This window comes from Ochotona princeps, chromosome 31 (assembly GCF_030435755.1).
Source record: "Ochotona princeps isolate mOchPri1 chromosome 31, mOchPri1.hap1, whole genome shotgun sequence".
NCBI classification, from domain to species: Eukaryota; Metazoa; Chordata; class Mammalia; order Lagomorpha; family Ochotonidae; genus Ochotona; species Ochotona princeps.
This window is the reverse complement of record NC_080862.1, coordinates 3,257,456-3,282,079: the sequence shown is the minus strand read 5'-3', so window position 1 is coordinate 3,282,079 and position 24,624 is coordinate 3,257,456. Positions and strand designations below refer to the sequence as shown.

The window sequence follows — 24,624 nt, the reverse complement described above, 5'->3', positions numbered from 1 at the left end:
TTTTGTTTTTTGTATGTCTGCTTTCTCAGCCCGAGCGCGCCTGCCACGACGTGCGCCCTAGCCTTGCTGGCTGCGCGAGCAGCGGACGCCGTTCGTTCGGGGCGGCTCGGGCCCAGCGCGCCGCCCGGCCTCGCCCCGCTCCGCCCCGCTCCGCCTCGCCCGGCCACCCGCCCGGCCTGCCCTGCCCGCCTCGCCCGGCCACCCGCCCGGCCTGCCCTGCCCGCCTCGCCCGCCCGCCCCGCCGACCAGGAAGTGGCGGCCGCCTCGCCGAGCGCTCATTGGCTGCGGGCGCGGCGGCGCTGCGCGCAGGGGCCGCGCGGGGGCGCTGCAGCACGGCCCGGCGGCGCTCTGGCCGCTCTCCTCTCTCGCTCTCTCTCGCTCGCGCGCGCGCCAAAGGCCACGCTCCGCGGAGCCCCGCCCCGAGCCGGAACACGTCCGGCCCGCGTGGGACAGAACCTTCGGCGGTCGCCCCTTCCTCAGCGGGCCGCGGGAGCGACGCGGAAACCCCTCTGGCCCCTCGCCTGGAGCCCCGGAGAGCCCCGGCTGGTGAGTATCGACCCCTCGGCGGCTGCGGCGGGCGGCGCCGCCTCGCTGGGCCTAGAGAGAAAAAAAAAAAAGAAAAAAACGGCTCGAGCCGGAAGCCGGGCTGGCCTGAAAGAAGCCCTGTTGGAACTTTGGCCGCCCGAAAACGGGCCGATCCCCGGGCCGCCGTGGGCGGACGGCTCCCGCGGGCGCCGCGGGGCCCCTCGGTGCCCTCCTCAGCCCGGATGCGGGGTTTCCCTGCCGGGGAGCGCCTCGCCGCGGGCTGCGGGGTGCGGGGGGGAAAGTCACAGGATCCGGCCTCGATCCTCGCGGGAACGAGACCGCTTCCTCCTCGGGCCGAGTCAGCGGGGACGAAGGCGTCCCCATGTTGTGGCCCACCTGCCTGCTTCTGTACGGGCGTTTCTGGCTTTTTTTTTTTTTTGAAATTTTTATTTTTTGTTACTATTGGAAAGTCAGATATACAAAGAAGAGGAGAGGCCGAGAGGAGGATCCGTAGGTTGGTTTCGCTCCCCCAAGCGGCCTCAACGGCCGATCCGAGCGAGGCCAGGAGCCTGAATCCTCCCGAGGGGCCCCCATGCGGGTGCAGGGTCCCCAAGGCTCTGGCTGGGGCCGCCGGGATTAGAACCGGCGCCCATATGGGATCCCGGCGCGTGCCAGGCTAGGGCTTGGGCCGCCAGGCTGCCGCGCCGGGCCCTCGGTACGGCCTTTTTTTTTTGTTAAGACTCTCCACTCACTTAAACCCAAAGAACGGTTTGAGGGCGTGTGGAAATGATAGGTCGATTCCCGCAGGCCGTGACGGTGGCTCAGCGTGTGGAATGTCTGTGAGCACTTTGTCCACCAGGACCACGCAGCTGAGGGGCAGCCTAAGGCGTTCATTATCTGCCACTTTAAAGAGGAAAAAAGAAATAAATAAACAAAAAAGATGACCTCGGGGCCAACAGCTCAGGCACAAATTTGCTGTGGCCTGATCAACCGTCTACACTGCTTTGTGTGTCTGGGGAAAGAAAAACTATTTCTGTAAGGGCCTATATCAGCAAAGCCTTAAAGGCTCAAGGAGCTGGTGTTTAGAGAGAGAGAAGCTCATGGGTTTTGTTTTCCGGAACCCCAGCCTGAGCCCATTTTTAGTGTTCCCCCAAAAGGAAAAATGGGGGAAGGCTGCTGTGTCTCGTGGGAGATAAGAGATTTGTTGGCTGTAACCAGGCAAACATTTCACCCTTCAAAACATTTATGTCCTTCTACGGGAAAGACAGATTTACAGAAAGGAGAGACAGATAAAGATCTTCCATCTGCTGGTTCACTCCCCAAATGGCTGCAAGGGCCGGAGCTGAGCCGATCCGAAGCCAGGAGCAGGGTGCAGTGTCCCAATGCATTGGGCCGTCCTCCACTGCTTTCCCAGGCCACAAGCAGGGAGCTGGATGGGAAGTGGAGCTGCCGGGATTAGAACCGGAGCACATATGGACCGCCAGCACTTGAGGTTGGAGGGTTAGCTTGGAGGGAAGGCACGGTGCCCATACACCCCACTTTTGAAGAGAAGACAGGGACAGGTGCTGGACCTCAGAGCTGGGGCGGTCTCTGAGAAGTCTCCCCCTGGAGGCTGGGTGCGTGCGCCCGCTGCCTAACCCTGGGAGGAGCAAGGGACGGCACAGGCATCGCCCCTGCCGCCCTAGGCCTGGCAGGCAGGGCCAGTGAGTGGGTGCCAGTTCTGTGTCCCTCTCTTGGCCCCTCAGACGGTTTGAAGAGGGCGGATATTTGGCACGGAAGGTACAGTGCCACCTGGCTCACCTGGATTCTGTACCGTAGTACCTAGTTCCAGTCCCAGTTTCTCCACTTCCCACCCAGCTTCCTGCCCATGGGAACCCTGGGAAGCGCTCTGCCACGCACGGGAAAGACCCGGATTGCGTGGGGTGCAGCCTGATTTGATCCTGATTCCTGCAGACCTGGGGAGAGTGACTCAGCACATGGAAGACCTCTCTCTCAAATGCAATGAAATAAAGAAATCTATGTATCTATTTGGCTAATTTGGTGTTTACTCTTCGGTCTCCTGCTGTCGAGAGCCTTGCGTGCCCGGGCAGCGAGGAGAGGGGCTGCCTGTCCTGCCCACAGCCCTGGACTGCTGGGGGCCGCACAGTGCAGCCTGACGATGGCAAATGATTTACAGTTTGTCATTGAACTCGGGTTTGCTTCATGAAGTCTGGCGCCATAATTTGAACCTGACAATAATTATTTAAAAAAAAAAAAACAGTATTTATTTATTTGAAAGAACTAAAGAGAGAAAGGAAGAAATAGATCATTCACCCTCTGGTTCACTCCCCAGAGGGCCGCACAGGCAGTGCTGGGCCGGCGCAAAGCAGAAGCCTGCAGCTTCAGCCGGGCCTCCCAGGCCAGGCCCCGGGCACGCAGGCCGTCTCCTGGTGCTTCGCCCAGGCCACTGGTGGGGAGCAAGATCAGCAGTGGATGGCCAGAACATGGACCAGTCCCCGTGCGGGCTGCTGGGGAGACAGGCAGCAGCTTTGAGCTCTGTGCCACAACACTGGCTCCCCGCGACTCTTGATTGCTGTGTTTACTGTTCTTTCCTTTGTTGGTGCCAAAGAAAGAAACAAAGAACTCCCATGCACGGCTTCATTCCCAGATCAGAAGTGAAAGCACTCAGCTGGTCTCCCTGGTGGATGGTAGGGATGTGGCATCTAAACAGCCAGCCTAAACGCTCACTCCTGGTTGCCTTATTTCTAAAGATATTTTGTTGTTATTGTTTTTCCTAAAGAAGTACAGAGGTAGGGCCCAGCACAATAACCTAGCAGTTAAAAGTCCTCACCTTGCACTCTCCGGGTTTCCATGTGGGTGATGGTTCGTATCCCAGCTGCTCCACTTCCCATCCAGCTCCCTGCTTGTGGCCTGGGAAAGCAGTGGAGGACGGCCCAAAGCCTTGGGACCCAGAAAAGGCTCCTAGCTCCTGGCTTCAGATCATCACAGCTCTGGCCATTGTGGCCACTTAGGGAGTGAACCAGTGAACAGATCTTTGTCTCCTTCTCTCTGTAAATCTGCATTTCCAAAATAAACAAACAAATTTTTTTTTTTTAATTTAAAAATAAAAAAAGGAGTGGGGGAACAGGCAGTGGAGTAACAGAGAAGGGAGGTACAGGTGCCCAGGCTGGGGTTGGAGCTGCCTGAAGGTGCTCTGGAGCCAGGGCTTGTTGGTCATTCACCGTAGCCCTGTGGCCTGTGGCAGCACGTCCCAGTTCCCACTGATCCCCCGCCTTGTCTCCTGTTAACTGCACACGCCCAGCGACCTCTGCATGTCTTGAAAGTCTGGGCTCCAACCAATCCAGAGCCAGGCGTTCTTGGTTTGGCAGGAACTTGGATTTGACTGTGGGACTTCTCTCCTGAGCCCCAGGATAACTCCCTCAAGCCCGTTTGCGCTGTGTAATTTGCAGACTAATCTCATGTCTGCACAGGCCGCCAGGACCCCTTTGCATTCAGTGCGCATGCAGATTTATGCCATATCAGTCCACGCAATAATGATATCAGCTCTGCACCAGAGTCTGGTCACACGTGTGTGGCAGCCTGTGCTCTCAGTGATCGAGTGCCTTGTAGTGTGGAGTGAGTTCACAGGATTGGATTAGCTTTGCTTCTGGCTGTCCCGCTTGCTAGCCGTGCATTGTCTGGGCCGACTTCCACTTCCACAGTTCAAGTGGCTTATGGACCAAGTGGCCCAGGGACTCCAGGCTTGAGAATGTGTGCTCCGGCGAGAGAACATAATTTCACAAGAAGTAGATCATTTACTACCAAAACGATAAGAAGGCTGACTCTGTATAAAGGGCAGCCTTCCTTCCCCACAGAAAGAGCAGTTGGCAGGCTTAACGTTGTTAAATAAAAGACTGGCGTGAAGTGAGAGGGGAACGAAGACCGCAGCTAGTGTTCATTGCGTGGAGTTGTTCCTGGTGCCCACCGGCAGCTTGGGCCTGCACGTGTGAGCACTTCAGAGGCGCATGGGGAAATGAGATTAAAGATAAATTTATTCTGTTGCCAAAAAAGGCTGTATTCGCATAATAAACACTTTTTAAACATTAACTTATTTATTTTTAATATTTATTTTTATTGAAAAGGCAGATATATAGAGAAAAAGATCTTCCATATGCTGGTTAATTCCCCAAGTGGCCACAACTGCCGGCACTAAGCCCACAAGAAGCCAGGGTCCCAAGACTTTGGGGCTTCCTCAACTGCTTTCCCAGGCCACAAACGGGGCTGGATGGGAAGTGGAGCAGCCAGGACACAAATAAGCTCCCGTGTGGGACCCTGGCACCTGCAAGGTGAGGACTTTAGCCACTAGGCTACTGTGCCAGAGGTTTTTGATTGGTTTGGTTTGTTTTGTTGTTGTTTTTGTTTTGTAGTCAACAATTTTACTCCCAGTGAAATGTCCGTTTCATTTTTATGTCAGTCATTGAATTCTTATCTCACTTGGGCTTGCTAATGAAAGTGCAACCCAGCCTCCAGCAATTGCATTGTCTGGAATGTTCTGGATAAGTCTAGAAGAGGAGGATCAACAGTACTGTTGTCCAGGTCCTTCACCTGGTGCTGGCCAGGAGAAGCCTTCAGCTTCTTGCACTCCTTCTGGACTTCACAGTTAGGTTCCTGCCTATCCGACCTAAACACACCTCTAGGCATTTCAGTGACCGCCTTTGCTTTCTTTTTAATTAATTAAATAATTATTACCCCCAAAAAAGGATTTTTTTCTCATTTTTACAAAAGAAAAAGTTGTAAAATTGTATTGTTTCTTTACTTAAGCTCTGTATAATATCCAGCTTGGCCTCAGATATTCACTCTCTGGCCTGTTTCCCAAAAAGCTCGCCTAGTCAAGGTCCGGGACATGGCGCCGTTGGGGCACAGGCTCCTGCTTGCCGCTGGCCCGCAGCGTCTGTCTCCGTCTTTCCCAAGAGGCCAGAGAGAGGTTGCCTGCAGGGGTCTGCTAAGAGGGCTCCATCGTGCAGGTGGCAGGCACTGGCCGGGGCAGGGCGACTCCGGAAGCCGCGCTCTGAGCCTGCGGCTCTCACGCCCTTTGAAGCAGAGATACTCGGGGAGTGTGCTCGGCCGTGGGGGCCCACTTCAGTTCACTCAGCAGTGCTGTGCTGGCCCTGGGCTCGCACCAGCTCCTGTCACCTGCCAGGTGACTGACAGCAGGAACCCAGAGAGCAGAAAAACGCAGGGCCGGAGTTGCTGGGAGATCACCATGGCTGTGGGCTCGGCAGGTGGGTCTCCGTTCAGCACTCCTTTAACCTCTGGAGACAGCTCAGTGACAGCCTCTGATTTCTCGTTTGATTTTAGGACGCGTTAGGAAGACGTGCTATTGAAGGCTAACTATGAAAACATTTGTCATTGGAATTGGTGGGTGAGTACTTTTGCTCCCAACAGCTAGTGAAGTAACTCGGGACTTCCAAAGTGTGTTGTGCTGTGAAGCCCCTGGGGGAGGAGCAGCCCCGGGCATTGCCGTCCTGCTGGGCGGGTGGCCTGCAGTGCTGGGCTCCAGGCTGCCACTCCGCTGGCTGAGATTCCACAAGGAAGTGGAAGAGCCAGCCCGTGCAGTTGGCTGGTTTCCATTTATTTTCTGGAGCAAGCATGAGGCAAAACAAGTAACAAATAGAGCTGTGGTTTCAGCGTGATGTGTCGTGTTCCTCGTGGGTGCCCTGTCAGTAGAACAGGGGGGAACACGCATTTCTGGTGAGATTCATCTCCGCCCAGGTGGAGTGTGGGTCCTTCCTCATACGTGGGGTGACCTTATGCCCGGGTTTCCCTAGCTTCAGCTTGCTGCATGCTCTTTGTTTGGACAGTCACCCTGTGGCCCCAGGTCAGGCCTCCCCGACAGCTGGGAGGTGTGATTTGTCCTGTTTTCTCCTGAGGAGGGCAGTGTGTTATCCTGTTGCATTACCAGTTGGAGTGAGATTGCCTAATTAAATGTCGCCTCTCCAATTAGTGTGCATCTGATCAGGAGCAAAGTTCAGTGTTTCTTCTCTTTTGTCCTTCCTTCCACACTCATTGCTGCCCCCCCTAATTTGGGCCATTGTCTGATTTTTAATATTGTTGACAATAGTTGAAGGGTGCATGCCCTGCGGGCCTCTGACTGGGTGGAGAGGGTAGGTGTGGTGGCAGATGGGTGGCACACCTTTCAGTCTTTTTATTTCCTGTGTCCACGGAGGAGGAGGGGAAGGGGGCCACTCCTTGTTCTCACAGCACATCAGCATGCAAGGATGGGGACGGTCCTTTGGTGACACCCTAGGCCCCCCCATGTGGTGGGGAAGCGTGTCTGAAGGTGTTACTGGCGTGGCTTAGGTAATCCTGAGACAGAGTCCACTTCGTGGCTCCAGGGCTGAGAGCTTTCCGAGGTCTGTTGGTTGACAGTCTGCCTTAAGTGCATCCACAGACCAGGGAACAGGCTGCCCAGCTTGGTCAGGACAGCTGTCTGGCTTGTTCTGCTCTCCGTCCTCTGATGAGGCGGCCTAGATGAGCTGGCCATCGTGTCCCCCACGTGCATCTGGACATGCTGTCCACTGCACAGGCGTCGGCAGCTGAGACCCAGGATCTGATCGAGTCCCCCAAGAAAGCTCACCTGCGCTGATCCCAGACCTGACACTGGGTGTGCCAGCCGTGCAGGGTCAGGTGTGCTCTCACCGAGACCAGCTGGAACACACCTGTGGATGCTGCTGCCTGGTCACTTCACCCCAGCCACGTATCCCACACGGAGCAGCGCACACTGCAGCCTAGTCCAGCCAGCTGGCCAGCCTCAGTCCTCACACCTATCAGCAGGTGCCCGCAATAACCCCCCCAGCCCCGCCCCAGCTCCCATTTGTGTGCATTTCAGCCTCTGCTCGGCCTAGCCTGGCCCAGCCTACGTCCCATCTGGCTCCCATGCACACACAGACACTGTGGCTTAGTTCAACCCAACCTGCCCCAGATCCAGGCCTCACCAGTGGAAGGTGCAGTCTAATAGAGGAGTGCCCGCAGTTGCCCTGCTTGGCATGTTCCCAGCCCTGGCTCATGGCCTGTCGGGGGTACTGCAGTCCAGCCTGACGTGACGAGACCCAGTCCGTTGCCAACTCATGTGTGGCCCACTAGCTCTTGTGCATGCTAGAGGGTGCAGCAGCCTATCCCAGACTGGCCCACCACCGTTTCCAGCCATCATACTCACTAGTAGAGGCAGCAGCCCAGCAAGGAAACCCCCCAAGTTCCCCTGCCAGGCTCATTCCCAACCCCAGGTCTTCATGTGCCAGCAGGGGCTGTGGCCCAGTCTGAAGTGGCCTGCCTGCAGTCTCAGCATTCACCAGCAGGTGGCGCAGCCTGGCTTAGCCTGACCCACTCGCAGCCCTCATGTGAAATGGCTGGTGTTGCGGTCCAACCCAGCTTGGGCAGGTTTTAGAAGATACAACTTTGAACTTCTTAGTTTCCCCATCTAAATACTAGGAACGTTATTTTCTACCTGTTTCAGAATGGCCTCTCCACTTGAATTCCTGTCTTTTTATTGGAGACTCAGATACAGTCAGATATGCACAGTGGGGGAGAGACAGAGTGGAAGATCTTCGTCTATTGATTCACTCCCCTAGTGGCCACAACAGCTGGAGCTGAGCCAATCCAAAGCCAGGAGCCAGCAGCTTCTTCTGGGTTTCCCACATGGGTGCAGGATCCCAATTTTTTTGGGCCGTCCTCCACTGCTTTCCCAGGCCACAAGCAGAGAGCTGGATGGGAAGTGGGACCATCAGAATTAGAACCGGCACCCATATGGGATCCTGGCGCGAGTAAGGCAAGGACCTCAACTGCTAGGTTATTGTGCTGGGCCCGAATTTCTGTCCTTTTAATGTCTCGTGTTTGTGCCCAGTGTCAGGTTCCAAATACTATGAGCTCTCTTGTTACTTGGAACTTGATCGAGAAGCCAGGAGCTGTGCGTTTACTTAAGTGTTGAGAACTAAGAAGGGAGAGATGCCCGAAAGGCACCCATTTCCTTCCCCAGGTGGCAGGACAGGCCTGCTCAGGGCCACGTTCCCTTCTGCGACAGCACATGAAGGAGGGGGTGAGTCCCGTGGTCACCTGGCCAAGGCGGCCACGTTCCAAGTATTGGTCCCAGGCGCACTTGCCAAGCCCTGCCTCCCTCTCTGACCTCGGCTGTGTCCCAGTCAGCCTCTTTCAAGGCTCGGCAAGAATGGGCCCTTATTTCTCCTTGGCTTCAGCTGAGTCAGTTAGAAGACATTTTTGATTACTGTTAGCAGCATTGCCACTGGATGGTAGAGCAGTAGGTTTTTGTTTTTTAAGTTTATTTATTTTTGTTTGAAAGATCTACATAGAGAAAGAGAGAGAGAGAAAGCGAGCTTCCATGCCCTCGTTCACTTCCCAAGTGCCCAGAGGTGAGCCAGGATCTTCAGGTCTCCGACATAGGTGCAAGGCCAGGATTTGAACTGGTTGCCCACGGGGGTGCTAGTGTTGCAGGTGGATGACTAGCCCTCTGAGCCACTACACTGGCCACAAGAATCATTTTGGATGAATAAGTATTAGCTGGCTCTCCTTTTTGCTGGATTATAAACACTCCAGTGTTGGTGTCACCTGGAATTAAGGTCGAGTTTTAGCAAATAAAGGTGCTGTCAGGAGGGTTTCGTGCCAGTGTGGCAAACTGGACCTCTTTCCAGTCACGATTCAAATGCATAAAATAAAATACAGGAATACAAGGGAAGCCAGTTACATTGACATGTAATTACATATTGTTTTATGTGTGACATCTTGATATCTACCCAGAAAGTTCATGGAAAAAGGGGTGTTGAGGCTAGGTGTAGAGGCCTGTGTTTGGGCCAGCAGTTGAGGCAGCACGTCCTGCGTCCAAGTGCCAGGCTCACGCGCACCTGCTGCTGGGGACCCAGGGAAGCAGCAGGGACGGCTCCAGCAGGCTGGTCCCTGTCACCACCTTGAAGATGTGCACCGCATTCCTGGCGCCCAGCTCCGTCCTGACCGAGCCCTGGCCGTTGCAGGCAGCTGGGGAGTGAAACGATTGTAATTTGGTGCCAAAACTTGAAGTCTACACGTATTTATTTCAAAATATGCATTTTCCCTCAACTTTGTGAAGATCACTTGCATTTCAAACATTTTAATCAAAACAAACATATTGTAACTTCATTTCCCACAAACTACTTTAAAACAAAAAGATTTATTTATTGCAAAGTGAGATTTACAGAAAGGAGGAGAGACAGGAACTTCCTCCATCCACTGATTCACTCCCCAAGTGGCCACATCAGCCAGAGCTGAGCCAGTCTGAAGCCAGGAACCTGGGCCGTCCTCGACTGCTTTCCCAGGCCACAGCAGGGAGCTGGATGGGAAGTGGGGCTGCCGGGACTAGAACCAGCACCCATAAGGCGAGGATTTAGCCACTAGGCTACCATGCCAGGCCCTCCACAAAGTACTTTTAAGAATCATTTATTTCTGTCTTATTTGGAAGGCAGAAAGGAATAGATCTGTGAGCTTCCGGCTTGCTCCTCGAGAGAGCAGTGCGCGGCCGGGCTGTGTGTGCTGCCCCTGGTGTGCGTGAGCAAGGAGCAGAGAGAGGCATAGTAACCAGGCCCAGAGCAGGTGCTCAGACGGGACTGGCCGTTCCGAGCAGTCGTTTCCCTGCTACCCCTAACACCCACCAGGTCCACAGACTTTCTGAAGTACTCTTGTATGCATTTTTGTTAGATAATAAAAATATTCAATGAATATGAAATATTCACAATACTTACAAATATGAAATAATAATGAACATCAAGAATGCTTCAAAATATCTTCCCAGTTGAGAGCCCGTGTGGAGACGGTGCGGAGCGCTTCGTCTGTGGCAGCTTGGAAGCCTGCGTCCGGGGAGACTGCAGCGGAACCTTCTGAGAAGGGGCCGAGAGCTTGACAGCTTCGACGGAGGGCCAGCGAGCGGCGACAGCGGCCAGGCGTCATGAGCGACAGCGGCGAGCAGAACTACGGCGAGCAGGGATCCCGCTCTGCTTCCCGAAGTGGAAGCGCTCACAGATCGGGGAATTCTGCAAGGCATAGCCCTGCAAGGTCTCACTCCAAGGAAGATTCCAGGCGTTCCAGATCCAAGTCCAGGTCCAGATCCGAATCTAGGTCTAGATCCAGAAGAAGCTCGCGGAAGCGTTACACGAGGTCGCGGTCCCGGTCCCGGTCCCATAGACGATCCCGTAGTAGGTCATACAGTCGCGATTATCGCAGACGGCATAGCCACAGCCATTCTCCCATGTCCACTCGTAGGCGCCACGTTGGGAACCAGGCAAACCCTGACCCCAACCGCTGTCTTGGAGTATTTGGTTTGAGCTTGTACACCACAGAGAGAGATCTCAGAGAAGTGTTTTCTAAGTACGGGCCCATTGCCGACGTGGCTGTCGTGTATGACCAGCAGTCGCGGCGCTCCCGAGGATTTGCCTTTGTTTATTTTGAGAGCGTAGATGATGCCAAGGAAGCTAAGGAGCGCACCAATGGGATGGAGCTGGATGGGCGCAGGATCAGAGTTGATTTCTCTATAACCAAAAGACCACATACTCCAACACCAGGAATTTACATGGGGAGGCCCACGTATGGCAGTTCACGCCGTCGGGATTATTACGACCGAGGGTATGACCGAGGCTATGACGACCGAGACTACTATAGCAGGCCGTATAGAGGGGGTGGCTGGAGAGCCGCCCAGGAGAGAGAGGAGATCTATAGAAGACGCTCGCCTTCGCCCTACTATAGTCGTGGCGGATACAGATCGCGCTCCAGGTCGCGCTCCTACTCCCCCCGCCGCTACTGACGTGCCGGCGAACGCTCTGGAAGCGCCCTGGCCCGGGGCTCTTGGTTGTGGACGATCCTTTTTCATTGTCTCCCGTTTGAAAAGTGGACGGTGCCTAGTGGACTTAGGTGACTGTCACGCCTTTTATGATTGGTGACCACTTGTGGTGGAGTTGAAATGCTGTTTTCATTCTGCGTTTGTGTAGTTCGGTGCTTTGTTCAAAGTTAAGTGTTTCCAGAGAAGTATGTTTTGCATGTATTTTTTTACAGTCTTCAATTTTGACTGCTGAGAAGTTTCTATTGTACAAAGCTTCATTTAAAAGGTTTTTCTACTCAATCCAGGGTATTCTGAAGATCGAAGCCTGTGTGTAAAATGCTACCAAATGGCAAAAAACAACAATAAAGTTTGGTTTTTACTTTTCTTTCTCACATATCAATGCTTAGCAGAAAGTTCAGATTAAGTGGTCAGTAGTAAATGAAACGAAAAATGCCCATTTAACCAGTCCATCAAACATCCATACCTATGATACTTACAAAACTAAGTGCTAAAAATTATGCTCTGTAACTCTGTACTGTTAGTGTTAGAACTCAACGCTTCATGCTGCTCCAGACGTGGATGTGTCGGCTTGTGTGCAGCCTGCCTCACACATACAGGGAGTAAGAAGAGTTACGTGTGGAAGCCTGTAAAAGGCTCTGCTTAAAGCTCTGACGGGGATTCATGGTGTTTCAACTCCTTCTCAGCAAGTGGCAGTACACTTCCACCACCAATGAGCTCTCGTTGTAGCTTGTAGACCATGTGAAAAACGGGGTGCTTCCAAGTAGGAGAGAAGGGCACACCGCACCTGTGTCATGCATAAGACCTTGCCTGTTCATTTTTAAAATGTTATTTTCAGGTCCTTTGTTTACCACAGGAGGACCCAATTTCACTCAGATGTTCTGAGGACTGTGTTTAAATAAACGTAATTAAAAATAGAAAAAAAAATCTTGCCCAATGCCATTTCTGTTAGAGACAAAATCATAAGCTCTCTCATACTGTGATAGTGTATCCTTACAGTTACAGGAACTGCCGATTCCGTGAGAATTTAGTCAGAGTAAGGAGGCAGTTTCCTTACCAAGTGCACAGAGGTGCTGCATTCTGTCCACAGGTTCTTTGGAGGTACTTAAGCCATCTCTAAATAAAAGATGAAATTGAGACGTGTCCCATGTGCTGTGCCCTGTGCTAGATGCTGGGATGGTCAGGCACTTCTTTCTCCTCCTTGTCATCTGTGTGACAGTGTGTGCAGCAAGGAACAGTTCACTGACCAGTATGGCTCCTCTCAGTGACGCCCACATCCCACAGAGAACACCGAGTACGGAGTGGACAAGCCTGCATTACTCTGCGCTTCGCTTTGCCCACTGCACTGAGAGAAAATTAGGAGATAGGCAGCTGTATTCGTGTATGCTACCACGAGAGGGCGCCACTCATCCTGTTCCGTGTAAACCTGTGCATGTTCGGCCTTAGAAAACAAATTGTTTGCTCCAGCAGAGTAGCTGTAGTTCTAAGCCGTAGCATTCCTTAGTTGACATTGCCGTAGTCGTTAGTAGCCCTTCCCCACCAGATAATGTCTCTCCAGGACCCATGGTTTTGCCAACAGAAAAAGCAACATCAATGAAAGAGGTCCATTCTTCCTAAATATAAACATTACTTTTCAACTCTGTCATTTCAAGATGTTGTCTGTGTTCTCGATGCATTTTCCTTCTCGGAACTTTGTGTTTTTCCTTTGGTTCAGCGTGACCAATGGTGGGAAGACAACACTGGCTAAGAAACTGCAGGAGCACCTGCCACACTGCAGTGTCATATCCCAAGATGACTTCTTCAAGGTATCTGTAACACCTCTGGGATGGTTTATTTCCCATAAAAATGTGCAGTAACAAAGTGAATTGCATTATATCCAAAACATTTCTTCCGAGTGATGTACCTTTGTGATGTAGGTAGGCTTGGTGCTATGGTGTCACTTTGCCACTAGGTGGCACCATATATCAATGCAGATCTTTTAAGTTTGTCATCATCCAAAGCATTTATTAAAGGTTTATTTCCTCTTTATTCTACAAATGTATTCTTTTTCTGCCCTACAACATTACATTTTTTGATTCGCACTTTGTTATTTTTTCAGCCAGAATCTGAGATAGAAATAGATAAAAATGGATTTTTGCAGTATGATGGTAAGTAGACTCTAAACATTACATGCTTGAGTTCATTTTATTCTTCAGATCCAAAGAACTTCACTCTCTAAGAAGGTACTCTAACAGTGTGTTTAAATATCCAGCTTCACTTTAAAGATTTATTTATTTTTATTGGAAAGGAAGATTTATAGAGAGATAAAGATCTTCCGTCTGCTGGTTCACTCCCCAACTGGCTACAAGGGCCGGAGCTGAGCCGATCCGAAGCCAGGAGCCAGGAGCTTCTTCCAGGTCTCCCACACGGGTGCAGATTCCCAAGGCTTTGGGCCGTCCTCGACCGCTTTCCTAGGCCACAAGCAGGGAGCTGGATGGGAAGTGGAGCAGCTCAGACACAAACAGCTTGCCCATATGGCGTATGCAAGGAAGGATTTAGCCACTAGGCTATTGTGCCAGGCCCTGAATATCCAGCTGTATTTTAAACCTGCTTTTTTTAGATGTATAAAATGTGTTGAACTATATAAGTTAATTCCTCCAGTTCTATGCTTGCAGTTGCCGACATTGAAATGGTGGGCTTTTTTCCTGCCGCCGAAGCAGTCTCTTCCTCTGCTCCTTCCTTCCTGGAAGGCAGGGTGCTGGGCAGCATGTTCTGTCACTTCCCACTGCTCAGTCGGGGGTGAGTATTTTTGGATGGAGTCCCCCCTCCTGTGTTCTGAAGTCTGTCAGAACATTACTGCCCTGTAGAGACTGATGTGTGAGCTCATCAGCCCATGTCTCTGCAGCCTGGCAGCAGAGGGCGCTCTTCTCAAACATCCTGAAATGGGATCTCTGACTTGGATAACCTTAAGGACAAAATGTTGTGTAAGGAATTCTTACAGACACATCACAGTCTTTAAAAGTCACAAAATGCTTCACGTGCTCTGCTCCTGGGCCATGAGCTACAGCTTCAATAAGGTTAATAAGAAAGATTATCACAAAGAATCAAACGGGGAAGAACTTTTCTTGACATTGTGCCATCTTGTGATGAGAAAGCCTGCTACCTTGGTTGTTGAGAAAGCAGGCCCCAGGTAGACTAATAAATGCACAGTGAAAAGTCAGCCTCAGAATGAGTCCAGGAATTATAGATCACTTTTTCCCCCAGTTACCAACTAACTAATGATACTTAAAGTAATACAAGTTATCAGGACGGACACCTCGGACTCAGTAAAACAAGCTTTCTTGCAAACTTCACATAGAAGTAGAGATCGATTCAGTCGTTCTTGGAAGAAGAGCGAGTGTATGGCCTGAGGACACTGAAATGTCCACGCTGTGGGTTCAAGTGTCCCTGTCCAAACAGTATCCTTAGGAAAGTGTTGGCATTTTCAGGAAAATTTAAAAAATTTAACGTGAATAGGATGGTATTAAGATCTTCTGAGACATGAAGATAATATCAGATATGTAACAATTTGTGGAAGAAATACTGGAATATTTGCAGTAGAGGTGATCAGTACAAAATAAGCCCCAGATAGAAATGATACATTTAAAGGGTTATGAGTGACGACAAAACAATGCTAAGATAATAGGTTGAAACTCAAATACGTTAATAACTACACTAAATTAAACACTTCAAAGGCTATTTGGATTTTATTTTTACAGATTGTATTGATTTGCTTGAAAGCTAGAGTCACAAAGAAAACAAAAAATATCCACCATCCTCTGGCTCACTCCCCAAATGGCAGTCACAGCCAGGGCTGAGCCATGCTGGAGCCAGGAGCTGCATTACAGTGGAGCAGGGACGCCCACATCAGGCCACAGCTCAGACCTCCTACACCACAGTGCCAGCTACTGGTGGGTTTTCATTAGCCACTCTTAAGATCATTGAGAAGATCACCTGGGACTGGTGTGCTCTAGACTGAGCCTCAGCCTGTGTCCCCGCTTCTCATCCCCACTGCTGCACTTCCAGCCTACTTCCCTGCTGTGATCTGGCAAGGCAGCAGAAGCCTCTGTGCCCTGTGGGAAACCCACAAGAAGCCCCTGGCTTCACTTGGCCCAGTCATTTTGGGAGTGAGCCAGCACGTGGGAGATCTGTTTCCCTCTGTCTTGGTAACTCTGACTTTCAAGTAAAATAAGTCTTGGGGGGAAAAAAGGGAGGGGGTGAGAATATAGACTTAAAATGTAAGGACACAGGTAGGCAGGAAAGACTAGAAAAAGATTTTTAACAATGGAAACAGTTGAAAGAAAATTGCTGGATGACTATAATGTCTGTACTAATGCCAGACAAAGCAAACGTTAAGGCAGACCATCCCCTAGAAATAAAGAATAAATGGACTCATTCAAGCAGGCAAATAAGCCATGTCCAACTTGTATGCACCCAATAACATCCAAACACAGTAAGGAAAAGGCAGCGTAACTAAAAGGAGAAGTAAGCCAATCTGGTTACCCTGCGGGGGAGGGGGTGTTTCTGTTTTCTTCGTCTTTATAAGAAAAGTTGTTACAGAGAGAGGTCTTCCATCCACTGGTTCACTGCCAAAATGACCACAACCACTGGGGCTGCACCTGGAGCTCCATGAGGCTCTGCCATGCGAAGGCTTGGAGCCAAAGCACAGGCCACACCTTCCACGGTCTTCCCTGGTGCGTTGGCAGGAAGCTGAATCAAGAAGAGCTCCTCGACCCCATGCTCCAATAAGGGCTGCCAGCCACACAGGTGGCAGCTTAAGCCACTGCACCACACTACCCTTTAAACAGTTCACTGTGTTGGCTTGCTAGGGTTATGATAACATTGCCACAGACTGGGCAGTTCCAACAAAAGGAGTCCATGGTCTCCATTTTGGAGGCTCCAGGTCTAGAAGGGGTCCGCAGTGTTGGTTCCTCTGTCCCGTGCTGCCCCTGGGTTTGCTGGAATCCTCACCCAGTCTGCCCTGTCTTCGCAGGGCATTCTTCCTATGGGTGTCTGCATTCAAGGCTTTTGTAAGGATACCAGTCAGACTGTCAGGGCTGCCTCTTAGGATCCGCTCTTCACTCGTTACATCAGCAATAACTGCTTCCAAAGGAAGCCGCAGAGTCAAACACGAACTCATGGCAGAGCAGGGGCCCGTGTAGCCTAACTCGGCAACAGATGGAACTCGGAAATCAAAACCCTACCAATCTGAGAGATTGGCATGTTCATTCAACAAGCCTTGCCAAGTGGACACCCTGTGAGCATGCACTCAATGACAGCTGAACACACCACCAGTATGTGGAGCATTAGCCCAGGTAGGTTACATGTGAGGGCATGGAACAGGTCCCCGGAAACGCCAACAGAGCGAAGTCACACAGCCTAAGGTCACAGTGAAGAGAACCCAGTAACAGGAATGAATAGAAAATTCCCAGGTGTCAGAATTCACAGCATCGTTTTTCTGATTAAAACACACAAACACACTCTAGCTTATAAGCAATACTAGGCAGAAAAGCAAGAAACTCCTACCTTGCCAACATGGAGCTTGACAAGGACAAAGCCGGACAGCTGGGAGCAGGCCGCTTCCCCCAGCCCGCACGCAGGGGAAACCACGCCGACGTCACCGATTCCCCCGCGGTGCGGCCCTCCGCCCTAGCCAGAACCTCTCGACTAGGCGGTCGGTACGAAAAAAAAATCTAGAATGTGTTCGTGCAGAAGGGCAGATGTGAACTTGCAGGAGAGGGGTGTCGGCACACATGCTGTCCGGCCAGTAGAAACATCAGTGAACGTTGTTCAGTGCAGGTGTGAAGATCTGGATCGAATGCTCGTGTTTGTTTAATCTTTTTTCTTTCTTTAGTGCGTTTGGGTTTTTCTTTTTAACATACTACATCTCTGGCACATGCTTTAAAAAAGAAAAGTAAAAGACAAACCCTTAGCCATTCACATCTCATGTGCACCCAAACATTCTTCTTCCTACGTTAGTTTAAAGCAAATGCTTAACATTATCTAATTTTAAAAATTATTCATTTGGGGGCCCAGTGTGGTAGCCTAGCAGCTAAAGTCCTCACCTTGCATGCACCAGGATCCCACATGGGCGCCGGTTCTAATCCCAGCGGCCCTGCTTCCCATCCAGCTCCCTGCTTGTGGCCTGGGAAAGCAGTCGAGGACGGCCCAATGCATTGGGACCCTGAACCCGTGTGGGAGGGCTGGGGGAGGTTCCTGGCTCCCGGCTTTGGATCAGCTCAGCTCCGGCCGTTGCAGCTGGTTGGCAAGTGAATCAGTGGACAAAAGATCTTCCTCTCTGTCACTCCTCCTCTCTATATATCTGACTTTCCAATAAAAATAAAATCTTAAAGTATTCATTTATTTGAGATGCAGAGAAACATGACAGGAAGAGAGCTCGCATTCTGCTGATCGCTTCTGAATACCCACCACAGTCGGGACCAGGTTGCGGGTCAAGTCCAGAGCCGGGAGTGCAATCCCTTCCCACGCTAACAGCGGGGACAGTTACTGCAACCACCGCTGCCCAGACGGCCTGCCTTGCAGGAAGCCAGGCCCAGAAGCACAGGTTCTGACATGAGCTGTAGCTGTGTTAACCATTAAACTAAACACCTACTCCATCATCTAATTTTATCTGAAGTGAAATATTTACATATTGTATGGATCCAAAGAAAAATCCAGTAAAAATTAGAAACAAGGTGTGGACATAGTGTCCAAGACACCGTTTGGCATCCCGTATTTGGCATCCCCTATTGGAGCACCTATGTTATGGTCCCTCCCACCCACCTGGAAGCCCTGGTTGAGTTCCCATCTCCAGGCTCCGACCCAGTATAGCCTTGGCTCCTGCAGCTTGAAGCAGTTTGAAAAATTAAAGTAGTGGGTGGGATATCTTTCTTTGTCTCAGTAAGTAAAGTAAGTAAAAAGAAAATGAGAAACTATTTGAAGTGAGTAATAACAACTAGATCACAGTAAGACTTCTGACTGTAGCCAAGATGAGTGTCTCTTTACTGAGCCTCCGTGTTACAGTTAACCCTGGGCACAGCACAGCATGGGGAACCCCAAAGAGCAGAGCGGCTGGCCGGGGGCACACTCACTTGAGCGACGACACGGCTGCCAGTTCTCTGGTTTTTAGGAAAGGGTGCGGCACGGACCACCAACAGGCACACCTGTGCTCTGTGCTCAGAGGACCAGAAGAGGAATAGTAGCAGTCCCAGTAATGGAAATAGTCACCACTCTCCCTTCAAACCCAAGAGGGCAATCCACCCCACCCTCCTGCTCTATGCAGGGCCAAGTGGAGAGCCAGCCATGCAGACCCAGCACCAGCAAGGTGGACTGAGCTGGCCAGTTATCCCGCCCAGAGGGCTGTGTTAGTAGAGCCTGTACAGGAGCTGAACGGAGCCTCCCATGAGAGTGGAGAGGCGGGATGAGGCAGTGCAAGGCGGTGGACCCTCCAGCTTCCACAACCCGGCGGTGTCAGCTGCAGCCAGGAGACTGCAGTGTGAGCTGAGCCCTCATATCAACAGTGGAGCCACGCCAGAACTCTCCTCTCCTCACCCCTTCCTGCCGCATCATCTCCCTCTGCCTATACCACCAGGACCTAGCAGAAACCTCAGTCTGCACCTGCGCCTCAACAGGGCAGCTGCCTAAAACTAAGCATCATAGAGCCTGAGATTTCCAAGACATCATTGGAAATCACTTGTCGTAGTGTGCTGCAGGACAGTGCCACTGTCAGGAGGCATTTGTTTTTCTGAAGTCTTTATTCAGTTCACCAAAAGCTCATGTCAGGTCGGGTTCGCTACCTGTCCTCCGTTCCTGTTCCCGGCCCTGTCACCCCTCAAAATCAAACTGCAGCCCCAGGGGGAAGACTGCTCAGAGATGGAAAGTTCCAGGGTCTTCCAGCTCAGCCTTCTCACTACTTGTTTCTATTAACTTTTTATTTTTGATGATTTTTACATAGTTGATGAGGGTGCTAAGGGTCAAGGGCCACAGGAAGGTGGGCGAGACCACCATTTCCACATTCTCCTGTTTTCCTTCCTGTATCTGGGGGAAAGGGGATTATGAGGCATTTGTTTTTAAAGATTTATTTATTTTTATTACAAAGTCCGATATACAGAGAGGAGGAGAGACAGAAAGGAAGATCTTCCGTCCGATGATTCACTCCAAGTGAACGCGACGGCTGGTGCTGCGCCGATCCGAAGCCAGGAACCAGGAACCTCTTCCCAAAGCTTTGGGCCGTCCTTAACTGCTTTCCCAGGCCACAAGCAGGGAGCTGGATGGGAAGTGGAGCTGCCGGGACTAGAACCGGCGACCATAAGGGATCCTGGTGCGTTCAAGGCGCGGACTTTAGCCGCTAGGCCACGCCGCCGGGCTCAATTATGAGGCATTTTTAAGGGTAGATAAAGTTATGCCATTCTCCACCTTTACCAAGCCCTGGATATGCTACCCATCACAGAAAACCCCCCTGCAAAACATTTTTTTATTCATTTACTTATCTGCGATGCAGAGTTAGAGAGAGAGAGAGAGATCTTGCATCTATTAACAGCCCACAGATGGCACAGTGTCCAGCACTGGCCCAGGTCAAAGGCAGGAACTCCATTCAGGACTCCCGTCTGGATGCCAGGCGCACAAGGCCTTGGCTCATCTGCTGCCGCTTCCCCAAGTGCATCAGCAGGAAGCAGGATGGGTGGTTGGAGCCGCCAGGACCGGAAGTTGCCCCATTGGGATGCGGTGTCACAGACGGCCGCTTGCCATGCTGCGCCACCGCACACCAGAGCCACAGACGTTTGCTGCCTGGTTGTCATGTGTTCTGTATTTGAAGTGCTTGAAGCGCTGAACATGGAGAAGATGATGTCAGCTGTTTCCTGTTGGCTGGAAAGGCAGCAGTCAGCAGACACAAACGAAGACATTTCCATTCTGATCATTGAAGGTTTCCTACTCTTCAATTACAAGTAAGTATCTCCCTGTACCACTGACCCAGAATGAACTGGCCAAAACCTCGTGAACTCAATGTGTTGTTGTTTTAGGCCCTTTGATACTATATGGAACCGAAGCTATTTTCTGACCATTCCATACGAAGAATGCAAGAGAAGGAGGAGGTGCGTTTTGAAGTCATCTTTGTGGATTGTAATACAAAAGATAAAATTAGGAAAAACAAGGAATAGAACACTATAGAATAGAGCAGGGCATACTGGTCTTTTTTTTTTTTTTTCTAAGATTTATTTAATTTTATTGCGAAGGCAAATTTGCAGAGAGGAGGAAAAAAGAGATCTTTTCATGTGCTGATTTAATCCCCAAATGACCGCAGCTCCGCTGATCTGAAGCTGGGAGCCAGGAGCCCCCTCACGGTCTCCCATGCAGGTACAGGGTCCCAAAGATCTCAGCCATCCTCCACTGTCTCCCCAAGCCACAAGCAGGGAGTGTGCTTGTGTGGATGGAAGAGGAGCAGCCGGGAAATGAACCAGCGCCCACATGGGATGCCAGCACTTGGCAGGTGGAGGACTGGCCGATTTAGCCATCATACCAGCCCCACGTGTTGGTCTCTCTTTTCTGACAGCAGATTCCTCAACTCCATTGCACAAGGAGCAAGACGCTTTTCTACAAATGTCCTTTCTTAGGCAGAAATGCAAACTATTTTTCTAAGAAAAGGGCCGTATATCTTACTATCTTGACCTATTTTTCCTAAACCTTGAAATGAAGAGATCCCATTGGTTATTATTAATTAACCTTATGGCTGATTACGATTTTGTTAGTGGCTTATATCGTACAGTTTCATAAAGAACAACAGTCAGTTTAAAGCTTAAATTGATGTGTCAGTATCTCCATCCTTTATATTAGTATTTGTTTTAGTCTCTTATAAAACACTGGAGGAAAGAAAACATTATGAATGATGGAGAATTAGCTTTTAGATCTCAGAACTAATTCCATTTGCTTGTCTAACTGCCACTGAGTCTAAAACATGGAATTAAGTCTGTTTAATCTGAGTGATTTTCTCATTATCCTTACTTTATCAATTGTATGTTTCTACTGGCATAAAACCGGCTACGTGTTTTGACAGCACGAGGGTCTACGAGCCTCCAGACCCCCCAGGGTACTTTGATGGCCACGTGTGGCCCATGTACCTCAAGCACAGACAAGAACTGAAGACCATCCCATGGGAAGTTGGTAAGAGCTGCTGTCCCCACACGTGGCCTCCAAGCACAGCAAAGAAAGGCCTTGGGAGGCATTTTTGTCATGTTGAGATTGTGAAGGGATGTCTGGAGCCGTGCCGATGGGGTGTTGCCATACTCCTGGCGGATGCTGCTGGGGTCCGGGGCATGCAGGGTTATGGGGTGTGATACGATAATGCCTATGTATAGTGTGGAATAATCAAACTGGGGTAACTCGTGTTTCCACATGTGCTTTTACGTGCGTGTGTGGAAACTGAATTTCTCTCTCTGGTTCTTCACAAAATGTACAGTGGATTCTACTTTTTTTATTTGGAATAAGTCAGAGGGAACAGCCTCCCATGTGTTGACTGATATGCCATGTGCCTGCCATGGCTGGGACTGAGCCAGGCAGCTGGCAGAAGCTGACAATTCAGTCTGTGTCTACGACCTGGGTACCAGGAACCTGGCACTTCAGTGTGGAGCGTGGGCATCTCAAATGGCATTTTAACGACCAAACCAACTGCCTGGAGGCTGAGTTCAGTCCTTGGGATAGCCGTCTCATTTTTAAACCAAGTAACATGAAAGTGCTGGAGAGTCCTTCTGGGACTGTCATGAGATAACTTTCTGGGACAGGTGCTTCTCCAGTCAGCCTAACACGCCAGAACCACAAGGCTAGTGAGCACTCCTTCCTCTCTGATTTAAATTTCTCTGAAACAAACCCAAGTTTTTTTTTTTTAAGATTCTATTATTATTGGAAAGCCGGATATATACAGAGAGGAGGAAAGACAGAGAGGAAGATCTTCCATCCGATGTTACACTCCCCAAGTGAGCCGCAACGGGCCAGTGCGCGCCGATCCGAAGCCGGGAACCCGGAACCTCCTCCGGGTCTCCCACACGGGTGCAGGGTCCCAAATCTTTGGGCCGTCCTCGACTGCCTTCCCAGGCCACAAGCAGGGAGCTGGATGGGAAGTGGAGCTGCCGGGATTAGAACCGGCGCCTATATGGGATCCCGGGGCTTTCAAGGCAAGGACTTTAGCCGCTAGGTCACGCCGCCGGGCCCAACCCAAGTTTTTAACCTGCCTGAAATCTGTTTCTTGCTTTAATTGCTATTAATTTCTTTCTTACGATGGTCTTGGATCTTTGGTTAAACTTGTTGGTGTTTGTGATCACCATTTCCTAGTAAACCTGTTAGCTCTGAACTGCCGTCTCTCCCCTTGCTCAGTTTACCTAGATGGGATGAAATCGGAAGAAGACCTGTTTGCACAAGTACATGAAGATCTGATGCAGCAACTAGCAAAGCAGAAGCGTAGTAAGTACTGTCCTAGCGGGTAATAAAGAGAGAACAATGGGAAAGCAGTTGATGACAGTCCCAGAAGGAGCCTTCCGGGATGCCAGTGGGGGGATTGTGTAACTGAGGGTACCTCCGAGCCGGAGATTCTGTAGCACTGGGAGAACTGATTGCTTGGTCAGTTGAAAGTATTCGCCTTTTCTTACACCTCCTAAGTACATTCACGTTACTTGGTTTAACATCTCTATGAGATGGCTCCGCCAAGGGCTGAACTCAGCCTTTGGACAGCATGCTGATAAAATGATTTTATTCCAGTATGTTTGACATCTCCTTTTTTCCTTTATTTCTTTAGATTTTTCTTAAAATTCCTGCTTTCCAGGCCTGGTGCGGCAGCCTAGTGGCTAAAGTCCTCGCCTTGCACGCACCGGGATCCCATACGGACACTGGTTCTAATCCCGACAGCCCCGCTTCCCATCCAGCTATCCTGCTTGCGGCCCAGAAAGCAGTCGAGAACGGCCCAAAGCCTTGGGACCCTGCACCCGCTTGGGAGACGTGGAGGCTCCGAAATCCTGCTCCAGACTGGCTCCGCTGCAGCCGTTGTGCTCACTTTCTTCCGAGTGAATTGTCGGACAGAAGTTCTTCCTCTCTGTCTCTCCTCCTCCATGTATATCTGACTTTGCAATAAAAATAAATAAATCTTTTTTAAAAATCCTGTTTTCCAAATGCATCAAAATAAAACGGGAGCCCAGCACTTGCAAGGGGAGGATTAACTAGTTGAGCCATTGCACTGGGCCTGAATATTTTTTAAGGTTCTCATGTTAGACAATATTTTCATAAGTGATAGAAATACACAAAAAGAAAGTGCAGCTCAGTGGCTTTCGCCTTTGCTGAGTCAGTGGCCCAAGGGTGCTCCCCAGGGCCCTGTTACTCCCCAGGGGCCCAAGGACGCTCCCAGGAGCCTGCTACTCCCCAGGGGCCTGCTACGATCCACTTTCCGTTTGAGCCTGCTTTGCAGTCATGCTTTATAAACAAATGTGAGACACGGTGGCGGTGTCCCCTTCCGAGGTTCAACAGCCCGGCTGGAACTTTTTCTTGATTGCCCCTGAGCTAATAAATAGTGGAACGAGCTTCGGGTTCAAGGAGACTCAATTGCTATTCTCGTTGCTTTTACCTACTTTCAAAATTCTGTATCTTACACTTTTTAAAGTAATTTTCCATTTTAGCTAAGATGGAAAGTCTCAGGGAAGATTTTGACGGACCCTGCCCGGGTCACGTGCCTTGCTAAATCTTCTGTTGACCAGGAGATGGCTCACGAGTCGGGCCTTGTCATTACATTTATTACAACGAAGGCCTCCTGGTTTTACAAATGTTTGGAAAGGAAAAGACAGCGGGTGGTAGAAACCAGAAGCAGAAAGATGGAAGGGTCAGACAAGAGATCTATTTGCTGTGGTATTGAGTTACCTAAGCTAAAAGGGTTCTGTGGCTAATGCAGGCAGCACACTGTCACCAGGTGGCTCGAAAGAGTCCCTCGCACAGAGAACATCGCATGTGTTCTGTGGAGAAGCATCTGCCTGCGTCCAACCGCATGAGGTTTCCTCTGTCTTCAGTAAATTCCACTTTGACTGGGACACTGAACCCAACCGTGCAGCTCCTACTTCCAGATTCCTCCCGTCACGTGGCCATGAACCCCTCTGAGGAAATTTCAGAGCCATGTTCACATGTACTTCTTGCAAGTGGAATTTATAATCCCTGCCTGGTCTGCCCACCCATCTCTGCCATCTGTTACTCTGATGGCGAGCCAC

The 24,624-nt window shown here is 50.7% G+C and overlaps 2 protein-coding genes across 3 annotated transcripts; both read left to right on the top strand.

Moving 5' to 3' along the window:
- Positions 1 to 413: 413 nt before the first annotated feature.
- On the top strand, positions 414 to 23,249 carry NMRK1 (nicotinamide riboside kinase 1). Of its 2 annotated transcripts, XM_058657349.1 has the most exons (9): positions 414 to 546; positions 5,863 to 5,926; positions 13,089 to 13,179; positions 13,473 to 13,521; positions 20,208 to 20,337; positions 20,413 to 20,484; positions 21,444 to 21,550; positions 22,757 to 22,840; positions 23,175 to 23,246. In XM_058657349.1, the coding sequence occupies exons 2-9, from the start codon at positions 5,898 to 5,900 to the stop codon at positions 23,183 to 23,185; spliced, it is 573 nt and encodes a 190-aa protein (XP_058513332.1). In that variant the 5' UTR covers positions 414 to 546; positions 5,863 to 5,897; the 3' UTR covers positions 23,186 to 23,246. The 2 variants fall into 2 exon arrangements, with proteins under 2 accessions (XP_058513332.1, XP_058513331.1); XM_058657348.1 differs by lacking the exons at positions 414 to 546; positions 5,863 to 5,926 and having other exon boundaries at positions 12,557 to 13,179; positions 23,175 to 23,249.
- On the top strand, positions 486 to 11,741 carry LOC101535055 (transformer-2 protein homolog beta-like). The gene is made up of 3 exons (XM_058657347.1): positions 486 to 546; positions 5,863 to 5,926; positions 10,337 to 11,741. The coding sequence occupies exon 3, from the start codon at positions 10,490 to 10,492 to the stop codon at positions 11,339 to 11,341; it is 852 nt and encodes a 283-aa protein (XP_058513330.1). The 5' UTR covers positions 486 to 546; positions 5,863 to 5,926; positions 10,337 to 10,489; the 3' UTR covers positions 11,342 to 11,741.
- Positions 23,250 to 24,624: the final 1,375 nt, after the last annotated feature.

What these genes read in the sequence shown, in the direction of transcription:
- LOC101535055 (XM_058657347.1), top strand. Translation starts at nt 10,490, where the DNA reads ATGAGCGACAGCGGCGAGCAGAACTACGGCGAGCAGGGATCCCGCTCT.
- NMRK1 (XM_058657348.1), top strand. Translation starts at nt 13,027, where the DNA reads ATGTTGTCTGTGTTCTCGATGCATTTTCCTTCTCGGAACTTTGTGTTT. An exon ending in TGGATTTTTGCAGTATGATG is followed by an intron (nt 13,522 to 20,207) that starts GTAAGTAGACTC and finishes CTGTATTTGAAG; the next exon opens with TGCTTGAAGCGCTGAACATG. An exon ending in GACCATCCCATGGGAAGTTG is followed by an intron (nt 21,551 to 22,756) that starts GTAAGAGCTGCT and finishes CCCCTTGCTCAG; the next exon opens with TTTACCTAGATGGGATGAAA.